General features: G+C 31.9%; 1 protein-coding gene across 1 annotated transcript; it reads left to right on the top strand.

Annotated features, from left to right (window-relative positions):
* Positions 1 to 6,861: 6,861 nt before the first annotated feature.
* Positions 6,862 to 13,582, top strand: LOC114164031 (Subtilase family protein). The gene is made up of 10 exons (XM_028048491.2): positions 6,862 to 7,417; positions 7,854 to 8,013; positions 8,219 to 8,616; positions 9,121 to 9,216; positions 10,487 to 10,559; positions 10,863 to 11,145; positions 11,414 to 11,745; positions 12,006 to 12,276; positions 12,425 to 12,706; positions 12,858 to 13,582. Exons 1-10 carry the CDS (start codon positions 7,185 to 7,187, stop codon positions 13,283 to 13,285), a joined length of 2,556 nt encoding a protein of 851 aa, XP_027904292.1. The 5' UTR covers positions 6,862 to 7,184; the 3' UTR covers positions 13,286 to 13,582.
* Positions 13,583 to 14,773: the final 1,191 nt, after the last annotated feature.

The following is a 14,773-nucleotide window of genomic DNA, read 5'->3' as shown; positions in this document are numbered from 1 at the left end:
TGATTGGTTGTTTGTTTGGTTGGTTGGTTTTATTTAAAGTATGATACATGTGATTATGCATGAAAAATCTGTGGGTATGAATTTGGGTTGATAAGTTAGTGTGATCTTGAAATGTAAAACAAATGAGATGGTTGGTAATTTAAGTGGCATGGCGTTAGAATGAAATACACTACTATGTTCATGAATTGGGAAGGATGAGTCGGTGTGGATTCAACATGGAAAATGAATGAGGACTGGTTAAAAAGGTTGGCATGTGATTTATATGTATGATAAATATGACTTGATTGATTGAGTATGATTGACATGTGGTCAGTACGTAATTCCTTGAAATCTCTAGGTGAGATTTCAGGGTGGTGCTTCAGTGGTCGGGACGTAATTCCATGACCCCTGTTAGTGGGAGTTCATGGTGGTGCTCTATCTATATAATTTGGTAAGGATTCAAGGTAATGTTGCATCCTGACACTCTAAGGAGTCAGTTAGTCTCACGTAGAGTGGACTGACTCTCGTGGTGAGAATAGTAGGAGACCTGAAACTCATTAAGGGCTAACCTTGTGTGGGGGGATTAAGACATTGTAACACTTGTAACACTTAGCTCGGTGGTGAGCAGCTCGGGGGTGAGCAGGAAAACCCACCACAAGTGCAAGCATTCGCTGAATCCGACTAGATTATATGTATCCGGATGAGTCGAGTCCGAGTCTAGTGTATTGCTTGAGGAGTCATAACATGTTTGGATGACATATATTGTTTGGACTGTGAAATAGCATGTGATTGCATGATAAACTGTTTTCTACTCTAGCTTACCATTTTGCTTGTTTGGTTGCTTGTATGTGGTTATTCCCCTTTTGCGATGATCATCAATTTATTTATGTGAACAGATGTGAGGGGTACTTGAGGTCAACATGGAAGGGATGATTCCGCTGCATAGTTTACCTGGACGAGACTTCTTTTTATTTGGACTTTTTTCTAGGGCTATGGCCCATGTACCATTTTGATCCTTTAGCACATTTTCATCTGCTGTTAAATTCTTGAACTTATTTTTGTATTGGCATCTTGCTGTGCATTTTTCCCTTCCGAATATTTTTGGATAATTATGTGGAGTGACGCTGTACTCCGGACCTTAGTCTCTTGTATTATCTGTGTGACATATCATTTAATTAAAGTATTTATTTAAATGGGGTATTACATTTTCCTTTCTTACTTTTTTTTATTCTGTAAGTATGAAAATCCTCGTCAAGTTTTGGCCATTTCCATGCTTTTATAATATCTTATGTGAGTATGAGTTATAGGAAATAAATTATTATAAAATCACCTTTTTCTAAAACTCGCTTTCGTTTAGTAAGAAGAATATCTATTTTAATAACTTACTAACAACATTCATTACTATAACATAATGTAAGTTTATCAACAATTGCATAGACTACCTTTTTTAAAAATTATTTATAATCTCTAACTTTAATAATGATTATGTGGTTCAATGTTTCAGAACCATAATACAATGATTTATCTAAAGGTGGAATTGGATATTAAAATAGTCCAAATGCCAATGATGGATTTTTTCAATGGGGATATAAAGGATGAGGCAATATATTCCATCAAGATAAATCAATTTCTAGTGGATGCATTGTTTCGGAGATTTAAACGAGTAAATTGTTATTCAAGAAAAGATGATTTTGAATCAGTTATTGACAATGTAAATTCATTTATTCTAACTAGTCGTTAAAAAGTAATTTATATTTATTCCATCATATAAAAGAACAAAAAAAAATATGGGTTTATATATATATATATATATATATATATATATATATATATATATATATATATATATATTTTTATAAATGTTATTCTTTATTTTGTTTTACTTTTATGGTATTTATCTCACTTTCTTATTTTATGGTTGTGTATGAAAAATAAAATTTTATAATCTCATCATATGGTTGCTCCTAATATGTATGATCCCTTCATTGTTGACATTGTGGCAGTCTTTCCAGAAAATACATGACAAATAAATGCAGTAAATAATTCGGTAAATAATTTTGTGACATTTCAGGGAACAAAAAATTCTATCATCACCTCTCTCTTTGCTCCAAATGCACTTGTTATCATCAAAGATCAAATCACCACTACCAAATTTCTTATTTATAGATTTTTTGAATTGGACTTGATCTGCAACTTTACTTGATTTTGTAATTGATAATCCTAAATATAAATCTTTTAATCTTTGGAGATTTCATATCATTGATATATTCTTCAAATAGTATGATTTGTGATTGAAGTAACCCAACTCGATGGATAACTGATTTTGTTGATATATTCTTTTAATATATAGTAATCTCTACTGATTTTGTTGATAATCTTCTTAAATATCAGAGATTTTCACTTATCTATAAAATATAAACCAAATATTTTTCTTTTCTGAATTTATTAAATAAAACCTGAAATATATATAAAAATATAATAATAAAATAACAATAAATGACAAAAATAAATAAAAATAAAACATGATAATATCAATATTGTCACAAGCTAATCGTGGAGTAACCAATATAATAATGCTTTGAGGGCAAGGCGTGCATGCATCCTCACTTTTAAATAAGATTCTTGAAGCTTTTTCAACTTTTCATATTCATTGTATTTTCTTTCACTTGGGTTAATTCTTCCATTTTATAAACATAAGTCATTTAAACTTTGTAAATCAATTTGAAAATATTATAGAAAAATTATACTACCCTCCTTTGTTATAAGTTAACTAGGATAATAACAGGAATATTCAAGTTAAGAATATCAAACTACTATCTTATATTTTACTATTCGTAGTTAATAACTTTAATATCTTATTTCTACTATTCCTAATTAATAACTTTAGAATGTACATTATTTTAAACTATTAAAACAAAAATTTATAAAGTTGCATTTATTGAGACAATACTTTAACTGACTGAAATCATTTAAAAATTTTAATCAACTAAAAATAATTGACTAAAAAAGCTAACTTTAATCCTTAGAATACTTAAATAATTTTAATCCACTAAATTAAATACCTGTTAATTTAAAATAATATTACTTACAAAACTAACAGGTTCAAAAACATTTAACTTGTTAAAACTATTTTTGGGATCAACTAAAAAAAACTTAATATTTGAAGCCCTTAACACTTCTAACAAAATTTATACAAAAACTAATCAAGATAACTTTTTTACAACATATTAAACACAAAAGTTACAACTCAAATACTAAATAAATACCTCATCAACGCGTTTATTATTTAATTATTTAATAAAAATGATAACAAATTACAAAGCATTAAATTGACGTGTGCATAAATTATTAAGCAGAAAAAGCAATTAATTATTATCACGTTTTTTAACTTTGCAATTTAATTCTCCATCCAAACGTGACTCCTCACATCACATCAGACACGCTAACATTTTATTGTAATTCAATTTCAAACCCACGCTCTCCATCAACCCAACTTATTTAGTAGAATCGCGTTTGCAAATCGCGTTTGCAAATCGCGTTTGCAATGCATGTTGGAAGAGAAAATTTCAGAAATTTTAGCTAAACGATTTTAATAAAAAATAATTTATTATATATCAATTAATTGGAGAAGGTTTTATGTCTTTAAAGTTGATAAAATAGGTAATCCAACTCGGTCCAACGGCTACTACTAATTTATTAGATAAACTATTTTTTCTTTTCTATATCAAATCGGCATACAAATAAACTATTTTAGCCTGGTTTTAAGTAAAATTAAAAACTAAAAATTAGTTTTGAAATAAAAAATGTTTTTTTTTTTTTTAAATTGAACTCATAAATATAATTAAGTTTAACTTTTTGACATACTAACTTAAATTGTAATTCTAATCTTTAAAAATAAGTCAAATTAGTTTAAATTTATTTAGACTATACTTTAAATGAATTTGGGGTAAAATCGATTAACTTAATTTTGGTTATTTTTTAATATGAATTAATTTATTTTATAGATTATTTTATTAGATTTACATAAAGAATATTTAAACTTTTATTTTTAATTTGTGTACAATCTTCTTTAAGTTTATGGAAAACTTTTTAAGAGATGAAATTACTTAGTAAATTAAGAATGATTTTCTTTCAAAACTAAGTATAAATGACTTTTCTTTCAAAACTAATTATAAATAACTTTCTAAAAGGTATTATTCGTTGTTTGATTTAACTTTTTTTTCTCTTAAATAATAAATTATATCTTATATTATATATATATATATATATATATATATATATATATTGTGTAAAAAAATAATGGACAAGAGATGACGATGTAAATCGATTCAACCTATAAATTAAAGTGATAGTATGTTCCACAATTTAACTTCATATTGCATAACTTAGCTTATGCAGACAAAGTATTTTATTATTATGTGCATTTGTTTGTATATTGAATATAATTAAATGTATTTATTTTTTATTTTATTAATATAAGATATTTACAGGTATAAATATTATTTTATTTTACTCTGAATTTTTTGAAAATATGATCATATTTAATTGTAATGTTTTTTTATTACAAGAAAATTTAGAATAAAAAAGTTGTTAATATATATTTTTTATTAGGATGTATATGTTATGCATATGGACAAGATATACTCTTGGAAGGGTAAATGTGAATTTCGACAAAATGAGAAGAATGACACAATTTGATAATGTTTTACTGTATTTTTTGTCCGCATAGTTTACTATGTGTACTTTTTTTTCTATAATGATAATAAATAAATATGTTTCGGGGTAGGGACCAAGAGTCCACTAAAAGAACTCCTTCACTTCGCGATATCTTTCTCCTTTCCAATGACTTCGGCAAAATCCACTTCTTAGCTCGATCGGTTGGGATGACGATCGGGGTACCTGTCTAAAATACTCCGATGCTTAAGTTAGAAGGGACCGATCGGTGTGTCAGATAACCCGTTGTAATAAATGCGCAATTAAGATGCTTACCAACCTACCTTTGGGTCCTATAGCTTTTGACATGGGCCTGTAATTAGGGTTTCTTAATCACGACCCAATGATCCCTTAATGACAATTATTGACTCGTTTAATCCGATAATCGTTGGCTTGTTATATGACCGTGCGACCGATGGTCGCTTGGCTGGGTTAATGACGATATGTTTTATACAAGCTAATAATGTGTGTTACCGATGGACCGATGGACCAGAGGGTGCTGTTCTACTGATGAACCGATGGACCAGAGGGTGCTGTTCTACTGATGAACCGATGGACCAGAGGGTGCTGTTCTACTGATGAACCGATGGACCCTCGTGGTCAGAGGGTCCGCTGTTGTTGTCTAACCGATGAGCCGATGGGCCCTAGAGGTCAATGGGTCCATCATTGCTGTTGTACCGACGAACCGATGGGCTCTATAGGTTAGAGGGTCCATCGCTGCTGTTGTACCGGTGGACCGATGGGCTCAAGAGGTCAATGGGTCCATCGTTGCTGTTGTACCGACGAACCGATGGGCTCTATAGGTTAGAGGGTCCATCGCTGCTGTTGTACCGGTGGACCGATGGGCTCAAGAGGTCAATGGGTCCATCGTTGCTGTTTTACCGATGGACCGATGGACCAGAGGGTCCATCGTTGTTTTACCGCTGAACCGATGGCATGGGTACAATTAAATCCTTATGTTCGACCGTTTGACCGATGGTCCTTTAATGATGCTACATGGTTGTTCGTTTATCCGTGAGACCGATGGTCCCCTGGAGATTAGTAATGGCCGATTGACCGATTGGACATACTGTACAAAATAAAAATAAAAATAATAAAAAACTATTAAGAAGGAATAAAACATCATTTATTTTCCTAAACTCATGTGGATAACTGATACATGCAAATAATAATAATAATAATAAATATTGAAACGGATATGTAGTTGGATATGTAATTAAATATGTATAGTACTTAATGATCTAAACTATATACAGAAACTAAATTAATTAAATCAATAGATTGCATCATCTTTCAGAGTATATTACAATAATGATACACTTTTATTTTTTATAGTTTTAGAAAAAACTTTTATGAAAAAAACAACTCATACTAATATATTTTAAAATATCTTAGATTGATATATAGTTAAACATTATGAAGGTGTAATAAACATTAAAAGTTTTCTTTTAATTTTTTTTCAAAAAATTATTTTCCATATATAATAAAGAAAAAAAAAACATCTTGATTACATCCTTATCCCAATAATTTAGAATATAGCGCATTGAAGAGAATAAATATTCAACTACTTATGCCATTGATAAATTTGTTTGGAGTTTATCTTTTTATGGTACACTTAGAGGTCAATGTAGCTCTTATGCTAACGTCCATAACGGTGAAATAGTTTTTTTTTTTTTTTAACAAGAAAAATTTGATAAATATTCCTTTGTAAAATAAAATAATAAAATAAAAAACTTATTAGTATGTATAAAGCTCGATGGTAGGTACTTATCAGGAAAAAAAATGAAAATAAAAGAGTATAAAATTTGCAAAAAATAAAAATTGAGAATAAAATGTAAAAGATAATTTTAAACAATAAATCTCATGAAATGAGGACAGATACTAAAAATGGAATAATTGTTTATACTTAAAAACATAAAATGTATTTAGAATCTGTAGAAAGAGAAAGAAGAAGACAGCAAAATAAAATAAAAAAAAGGTAAAAGAAGAAAAAAAGTACAAGGTTGTTGTCATTACACAAGTCACAGGAAAACTCCAATGTTCACATCTTGACAGCCAAAGACCTGAACGGAAATGTCCAAAGTCGAATAAAACCAAATAAAACGTTCATTTTCTCATTCTATTCTCACACAACATACATATTTCTTTTTCCTTTTTTTTTTCTTTGAATAAACAAAACGTTCACATTCACACACCCCAAGAAGAAGGCTTTTGCTTGCAGATTCTCTTACTCCAGCTATTAATACTGAAACACTCTCTCACTCTCCAAAGGGGTTCTTCACTCACCGAAAAGGTGCTTGCTTTATCACTGTCTCTCACTTGGGGTGTCTCATTTTCTTTTCTGAACTGAAAACGCTAAAGTGAAAGTCTTGAGCTTGAAAATGAAGCACACTGGTTGGTGAGGAATTGTTGCTGTTCATTTTTGGTGGGGTGGTTTTGGATCCAACTGGGTCTTCAGCTTTTGTGGTTTTTTAGTTTCCCAAGAAATCCTTATGGGGAACATTTATCTGGCACATTTGATGGTGGTGGTGGTGGTTTTTCTGGGGGTGGTGTTTTTACCTTGTTTGTGTCAAGGTGATTCAGATGATGATACCACTGCTGTGTATGTTGTTACCCTTAGACATGCTCCTGTTTCTCATTACTATGGTGAGTTGAGAAGAGAAGTTAATAGCTTCAAAGATGCTGCTCCTGCTCCAGGGAGAACTCAATTTAACAAACCAAAAAGGTATCCTCTCACACTAACACAGGCTTGGTTTGAAGGTTTTCTGTGGGGCTGGGGGTTCTGATGGGTGTCTTGTGTTTCATTGTTGTTTTATGGAAAGAAATTGTTTATTTCTTTTTGTGTTTTTTGTGAAGTGTTCGATGTTGTGGTCATGTGTTGTATTCTTTGAAATCATAGATTTTTTTTTTAACTTTCCGTTTTTTTTATTTGGTCCCAAATCATTGAGGCTTCTTGTGGAAGCTGTGTTTTGAGTAAGATGAAAAGTGTTTGGTTAAATGATTGCTTATCATCTGGAGATGATAGGTTTTTGTTGAAACGTCTCACTAGATTTGTTAATGATGTTCTCAATTCTCAGTGCATTGTTTCAGATTTTTTTTTTCTTCCAATTAAGAGTATTTTCAGATTGTTTGTTCATTTTTATTGTCCTTTTGTTTCGAAGGTATGACAATATTACCAAGACAGATAAGAGAGATGGCTCTTACATTTCCCAAGTTCATGATTCTCTGTTGAAGAAAGTGTTAAACGGAGAGAAATATCTGAAGCTCTATAGCTACCATTACCTGATAAATGGATTCGCTGTGCTGGTTACCCAGAAACAGGTATGCTATTAGTTTTAATCATCTTGATTATGCTCTTAGTTTAGAAAAAACACGACCAGTTACATTTTTGTGTTGTTTCTTTCTATTGATGATTTGGCTTCATGTGTCGGTGCTCTCCATGTTTAAAAATTTCAAATTTTGTTTATTAATTTACTGCAAGTGAACACATTCCGAGTTGTTGATTGATAATTACTGAATCATGAAGGCAGAGAAACTGTCAAGGAGCAGTGAAGTGTCCAATGTGGCTTTGGATTTTTCTGTAAGGACTGCAACTACACATACGCCACAGTTTTTGGGTCTGCCACAGGGAGCATGGTTTCAAGAGGGTGGATTTGAAACTGCTGGGGAAGGAGTTGTTATTGGTTTTGTTGACACTGGCATAGATCCAACACATCCTAGTTTTGGTGATAGCAAATCTAATCATCCATATCCTGTTCCTGCTCATTTTTCTGGCATCTGTGAGGTTACTCGCGACTTTCCTTCTGGTTCTTGCAATAGGAAGCTTGTTGGGGCCCGCCACTTTGCTGCTTCAGCCATAACCAGAGGAATATTTAATTCCACTCAGGACTATGCTTCTCCCTTTGATGGTGATGGCCATGGCACGTGAGTTCTTGGCTTTTCTCTCTATGGATGTTATGTTTGGTTGTAGTATCTTACATGGTCCATACTCTTGATTTCATCAAACTTCTAATTGGATACATGATTGGGATATATGGCTTGTTTGTTGGCATTTGCTTTACCATGGCCAATCCATGATGACAAAGTCTAAGCTGTCAGCCTTTGTCTCAACTACTGGTCTACTATTACCACATGTTATCAATCAGTTTTTTTGTTGTACCTTAATTTATGTTTTTGATGAATTATGTCCAGCTTATATCCTTCCATCAGAACCTTACAGTAATGTGTTTGTTCCTGTTTCTTGGAGTCTTGAGCATGTTCTGGAAATTGGAATTGTTATAGTCCTGAATGATTTTTAAGATATGATTTGAAAATGAACTGATGTTTTCATATTTATCTGTCACCAAAATTCTTTTAATCACAACATAATTAGTTTTCTTTACTTCTCTTTCAACTAAATGCCTATTCTGATGTAACTAAAATACACAGGCATACAGCAGCTGTTGCAGCAGGAAACCATGGGATTCCAGTGATTGTTGCTGGACATCACTTTGGAAATGCTAGTGGGATGGCTCCTCGTTCACAGTAAATAATCCGGAACCATGGCTTTGTTATTTTATTTTATTTGTTTTATCATTATTTTTACCCTTTGTAGTAATCTTTGGATCTATAAATATGCATGATGGTATGAGTTGTGCATTATTCTGATTCACTTTGTGTTTTATTTCTTTAACACCGACCTTAATGATATGTAAATTACATGCTTTGGAGTGTCATGATTATTTTTCATGCTATAATGCTTAACTGGGCATGTTAATAGTTCATTTATGCTGTCCCACAGATGCTTTACCATTTTTTGTATTAGATAAAATGTTTTTTGTCCTATTGACTTGGTTTGTGTCCTTTTGGTGAAAAAATGTTAAAACTTGAAAGTAGGTAATAAAGTGAAATCTATAATTAGTTCTCATACAATCCTCTGGTGATTTTTTTTTCCACTTCCATTCCTGAAATTGTTACTAAACAATGTTGGATATATCGAAAAAGGCCATATACTAATCCATTGGACCTATCTCAACCACAAAGTTAGTTGAAGAAAGAAGGATTGCTAAATCTTATAAAGCTCTTTGGGCTTGAATTGTGAATCATGTGTAGGCCTACCTATCTTGTACTGAAATCTAACTTTTTTATTAGAAGAGTGGGGGAAAAGGGATTTACCACTTGGTCATAGAGGCTTTGATACAATGTCAGAAACAACCATTCCAAAAGCTTAAATAAGGTAAAGATATATGAATGGTTTTATATTATATTTCTAACATTTAAAATTAAAATGTTTGAAGCTTCTCTTGCAAGAGAGGAAAAATACAGTAGTGGCTTCAATTTAATGGTTAAAAAAAGGGAAACTAATTTATGAAATGGACCAAAGGACTAGATTCGGGAAGAAATGGTAAACAAAATAAAAATGAAAAATCCAGTTAAAGCTAAACAATAGAAATTTCAGTAAGGAACGCACCTCAGTTCTTTTATTCTCTCATAGAAGTGATTAACTATGGGCTGAAGCTTATTATCTCATGAACATGGCTCACATCATCCATTGATTGCCCTACATTGTGCCATATTATATAATGTGTCTTTCCCGTAGCATTAATCATTCAACTCTACATTACTTTGTTTTCTGACAACAACAATCAGGTAGGTCTTTTAAAATAGGTATAATCTTTGGAAGTTTATAAAAAGTTGTAGAAATTGTGTATGGTTAGCTTTGTTTTTTCTATCTATTTGTTTCATTTAACCTTCATTGGTTTCTTTTTCTTTAAAAAGACAATTTATGCTTGTATTGCATTTCAATCTTTTACAGCATTGCTGTTTACAAGGCATTATACAAGAGCTTTGGAGGATTTGCTGCAGATGTTGTTGCAGCAATTGACCAGGTACATTTTTTATTTTTCAGACATGTTATACATTGTTGTGCAAATAATTATTTGTGCCGGTCATTTTTTCCCTTCCATGTCTTTGTTTCTCCCTAGAATAGTACAATTCCCTAATTAAGTATATAACTGTTATCTAATACGAGCAATGTTTTTAGCACTTTTTCACACTGTTTTAGGATTTTTATTTAACCTCTTAGGATCCTTGTCATTTCCACACTTTTTGTTGCCTTTACAATCTATTTATCTAAAATTGCTTTATATTTATTTGCTTTTCTTGTAAGACTAAATGGTATGATTTTGCAGGCAGCACAGGATGGGGTTGACATAATAAGCTTGTCAATTACTCCTAATAGACGTCCTCCTGGTGTGGCAACTTTCTTTAATCCAATAGACATGGCTCTGCTATCGGCTGTGAAGGCCGGTATTTTTGTCGTGCAAGCAGCAGGAAATACTGGACCATCACCAACAAGCATGTTCTCCTTCAGTCCATGGATCTTTACTGTTGGTGCTGCCTCACATGATAGGGTTTATAGCAACTCCATATTTCTTGGAAATAATGTGACCATACCTGGAGTTGGTCTTGCACGTAAGTTTCTGTTTCTCTATTCCTGGTTAAACATGACCCCCAAACAAGAGAAAAAAAAATCTTAAGGTTTATTAGTGTCACTCACTATATTGTGGACAATCAGTTCTTGTGCTGTCAAGGATTTCTGCTTAAGAATGTTAGATTAAATATCCTCCTTTGGTAATTAGTTATAAGATTATTCAATTGTTAACATAGGAGTTTATCATTTCTTTAGCATGACGCTCTTTTCTTTTTTTTCCATTTTTATTATTATTATTATTTTCCTCAGCTGGCACAGATGGAAGCAAACTTTATAAACTGATTCATGCACATCATGCATTGAGCAATGACACAACGGTTGCTGATGATATGTATGTTGGTGAGTGCCAAGATGCAAATAAGTTCAACAAGGATTTGATCAAGGGGAACCTCTTAATGTGCAGCTATTCAATTCGATTTGTGCTGGGACTCTCCACTATCAAAAGAGCCTCAGAAACAGCCAAAAATCTTAGTGCAGCTGGTGTTGTCTTCTATATGGATCCCTATGTGATTGGTTTTCAGCTTAACCCTGTTGCAATGAAAATGCCAGGCATAATACTTGCTTCCACAAATGATTCCAAGGTGCTGTGTTATCCATTTACCTTCTCCTCAGTCTTATTTGCTCGTAACTATCTGGGGAACATAGAGGGAAATGACATGGAATTTGAACTTGTGTTCTTGGACACTACATATGTCTAATATACAACATAAAAATTAGTATAAAATGAACATAAAACAAATGTTAAAAGTGATTAAGAGTCATTATGTACTTGTGTTTCTATATATTACATGTGCATGAGGAATAATTCACTGACAGTTTCCTGGTTTTTTGACATGGTCAGATTTTAATGCAATACTACAATTCTTCATTGGAAATAGATGCAGTTTCAAAGAAAATTGTTAAATTTGGGGCTCTTGCCAGTATCTGTGGTGGACTAAAAGCGAACTATGGCAGTGCTGCACCCAAGGTTATGTATTACTCTGCAAGAGGACCAGATCCAGAAGACAGTCTTCCTCATGAGGCAGACATTTTGAAACCCAACCTGTTAGCTCCTGGAAGTTTTATATGGGCTGCTTGGAGTTCTGTTGGCACTGATTCCGTTGAATTCCTAGGTTTGTAATGCATACAAGATTACACTAGTTTAAGGAGCTCTTTTCCTATGTCAAACACAACATCGTTTTAAGGAATAATCTGATATGTTTTTGTTTCCAATCCATGTTCATAATGTCAAATGCATTCTCATATCTGCATTGCCAACAGGAGAGAATTTTGCATTGATGTCTGGCACAAGCATGGCTGCTCCTCATGTTGCCGGTCTTGCTGCACTAATCAAGCAAAAGTTCCCCAGTTTTAGTCCTGCAGCCATTGGATCTGCACTTTCCACTACAGCTTCTCTGTATGACAAGAATGGTGGGCCAATAATGGCTCAACGATCCTACGCTTCTCCTGAACTAAACGAGTCTCCAGCAACTCCTTTTGACATGGGAAGTGGTTTTGTGAATGCAAGTGGAGCACTGAATCCGGGTTTGATTTTTGATTCCGGTAAGTCTCTTCAGCATTTCGAGTTTCAAAGTATAAGAAAATGGCATGAAAATTCAGCTATCATTGTGGTTCTTGCTTAGTTAATCTTTTGAACATTTTGCACAAGCTACTCTCTTAATGTGAAATTGTTAAATTTTATGTTTCTTTGTAGGTTATGATGATTACATGTCATTTCTATGTGGTATCAATGGTTCAGCTCCTGTGGTGCTAAACTACACTGGTCAAAATTGTGGACTCTACAATTCCACTGTTTATGGTCCTGATCTGAACCTGCCCTCAATCACTATATCAAAGCTGAACCAATCTAGAACAGTGCAGAGGATAGTCCTAAACACTGCTCAAAATGAATCATACAGTGTTGGTTGGACTGCTCCTTATGGAGTTTCATTGAAAGTGTCTCCAACTCACTTCTGGATTGGCAGTGGTGAGAAGCAGATATTGTCTGTGCTCTTGAATGCAACAGTTAACAGCTCTCTTTCCAGCTTTGGGAGAATTGGGCTGTTTGGGAATCAAGGTCATGTGCTGAACATTCCAATTTCAATCATGGTTAAAATCTCATCTAACACCACTTCAAGTTAACTGGGTGTATCACTGATTCATTTTGAGGAAAAATTTAGATAGTGGTTTTTTGGGATGCTTTTGATGTTATTCTTGATTCAGAATTAGAGTCTGATACCAGAATAACATTGAAACTGTCTAGGATTCATCTTAGTTTTCGTTCTTCATTCTGATTTTGATGTGTTTCTTTTCTTTTTTGCTTCTCTTGGGTCCAAAGATGTATTGTCTATTTTTTCATTCATTATCATGTAAAGAAGTTAAAGGTTCTTGTATAGATACTTATAAATGTGATGATCAGTTCCTGATTCTTCTGCATCACCACCATTGTTGATTCTCTTGTGGTAGCTTTACTTTTAGCAAATGTGTTCTGAACTATTTCTCAAATCCTCTTTCTAAATTGTTTATTTCTTAATCAAATGGTGGAAATGGTTGTCCCTTGTAGTTTGGAATGTGATTCATGAAATGGATGATGATGATATTTGATGGAAATTAAATGAATTTCACTTAAGAAGTTTGTCTCAGAAAAAGGTTGGAAAGTTTGCTAAAATAATTTTCATGCATTTTTTTTTTTACTATTATGAAATATTTATGAGCTTCTGTAGAATAATTAAATGTAATTTACATTTTGTAGTAAATTTTTTTGTTACCTGGATTTATTGGCACTGAGTGTTGATTGAATTCATAGAATCAAATTTAATTTACTTACTAACTGGTTGATAAGTTACGTATTATCAATATGACATTGAAATTTTTAAATAATGATAGTAACTATTATTCTGTTATTTAAATATTAAATAGTTAGGTTAAATATTAAATAGTTAGGTGATTCAATCTAATCTAAATTAATCTTAAATATATAGAATTTCATTTTATTTTTCTTATATCAAATTTAATTTAATCTTCTGCTAACTGAGTTATGAGTCTTATATTTTTTAATTTGATATCCAATCTAGCTGAAATTATTAAATAATAATAATAATAATTACTTAATTATTTGAATATTAAACACTATAATGTATTTGCTTAAAAGCCCTCCTTAAAATTCTAATAAAAAGTGTTTTGAAATTACACATTTTATTAGAAAAATAAAATCAAAACTTAAGATTTAAGTTATTCATTTCTATTAAGAGTTGTTCTGTTGGAATAATCTTAACAAAAAATAAAAATAAAAATACAACCTAATCTAACAAAGGTTGTCTTCGAGTTAATGATGAATTTATCTAGATTTAATTTAACTTCAGCGCTATACATTCTTAATTAACAAAAACTAGATTAATGTGACCATGAGCATATTAAATTAAATTAAATTTACTTTAGCTAGTTAAATATGTCCTTTCATAGAGCATATGAATATCAGCATTGAAGTAAAATCATTCAATTACAAAATCGAATTAAGCTTAATATTCTACACCATTACTAACTTGCATAATCATAATAACCATTACCAACATGCTCAATGATAACTTCGAAAGTGAAATAATTTTTTCTTTTTGTAATTGTTAAATAACG

The sequence above is a fragment of the Vigna unguiculata genome, chromosome 9 (genome assembly GCF_037176805.1).
Source record: "Vigna unguiculata cultivar grain cowpea cultivar isolate G323 ecotype 2 chromosome 9, ASM3717680v1, whole genome shotgun sequence".
Lineage (NCBI taxonomy): Eukaryota > Viridiplantae > Streptophyta > Magnoliopsida > Fabales > Fabaceae > Vigna > Vigna unguiculata.
The sequence above is the reverse complement of the archived record's forward strand: the minus strand, read 5'-3'. Positions and strand labels throughout refer to the sequence as shown.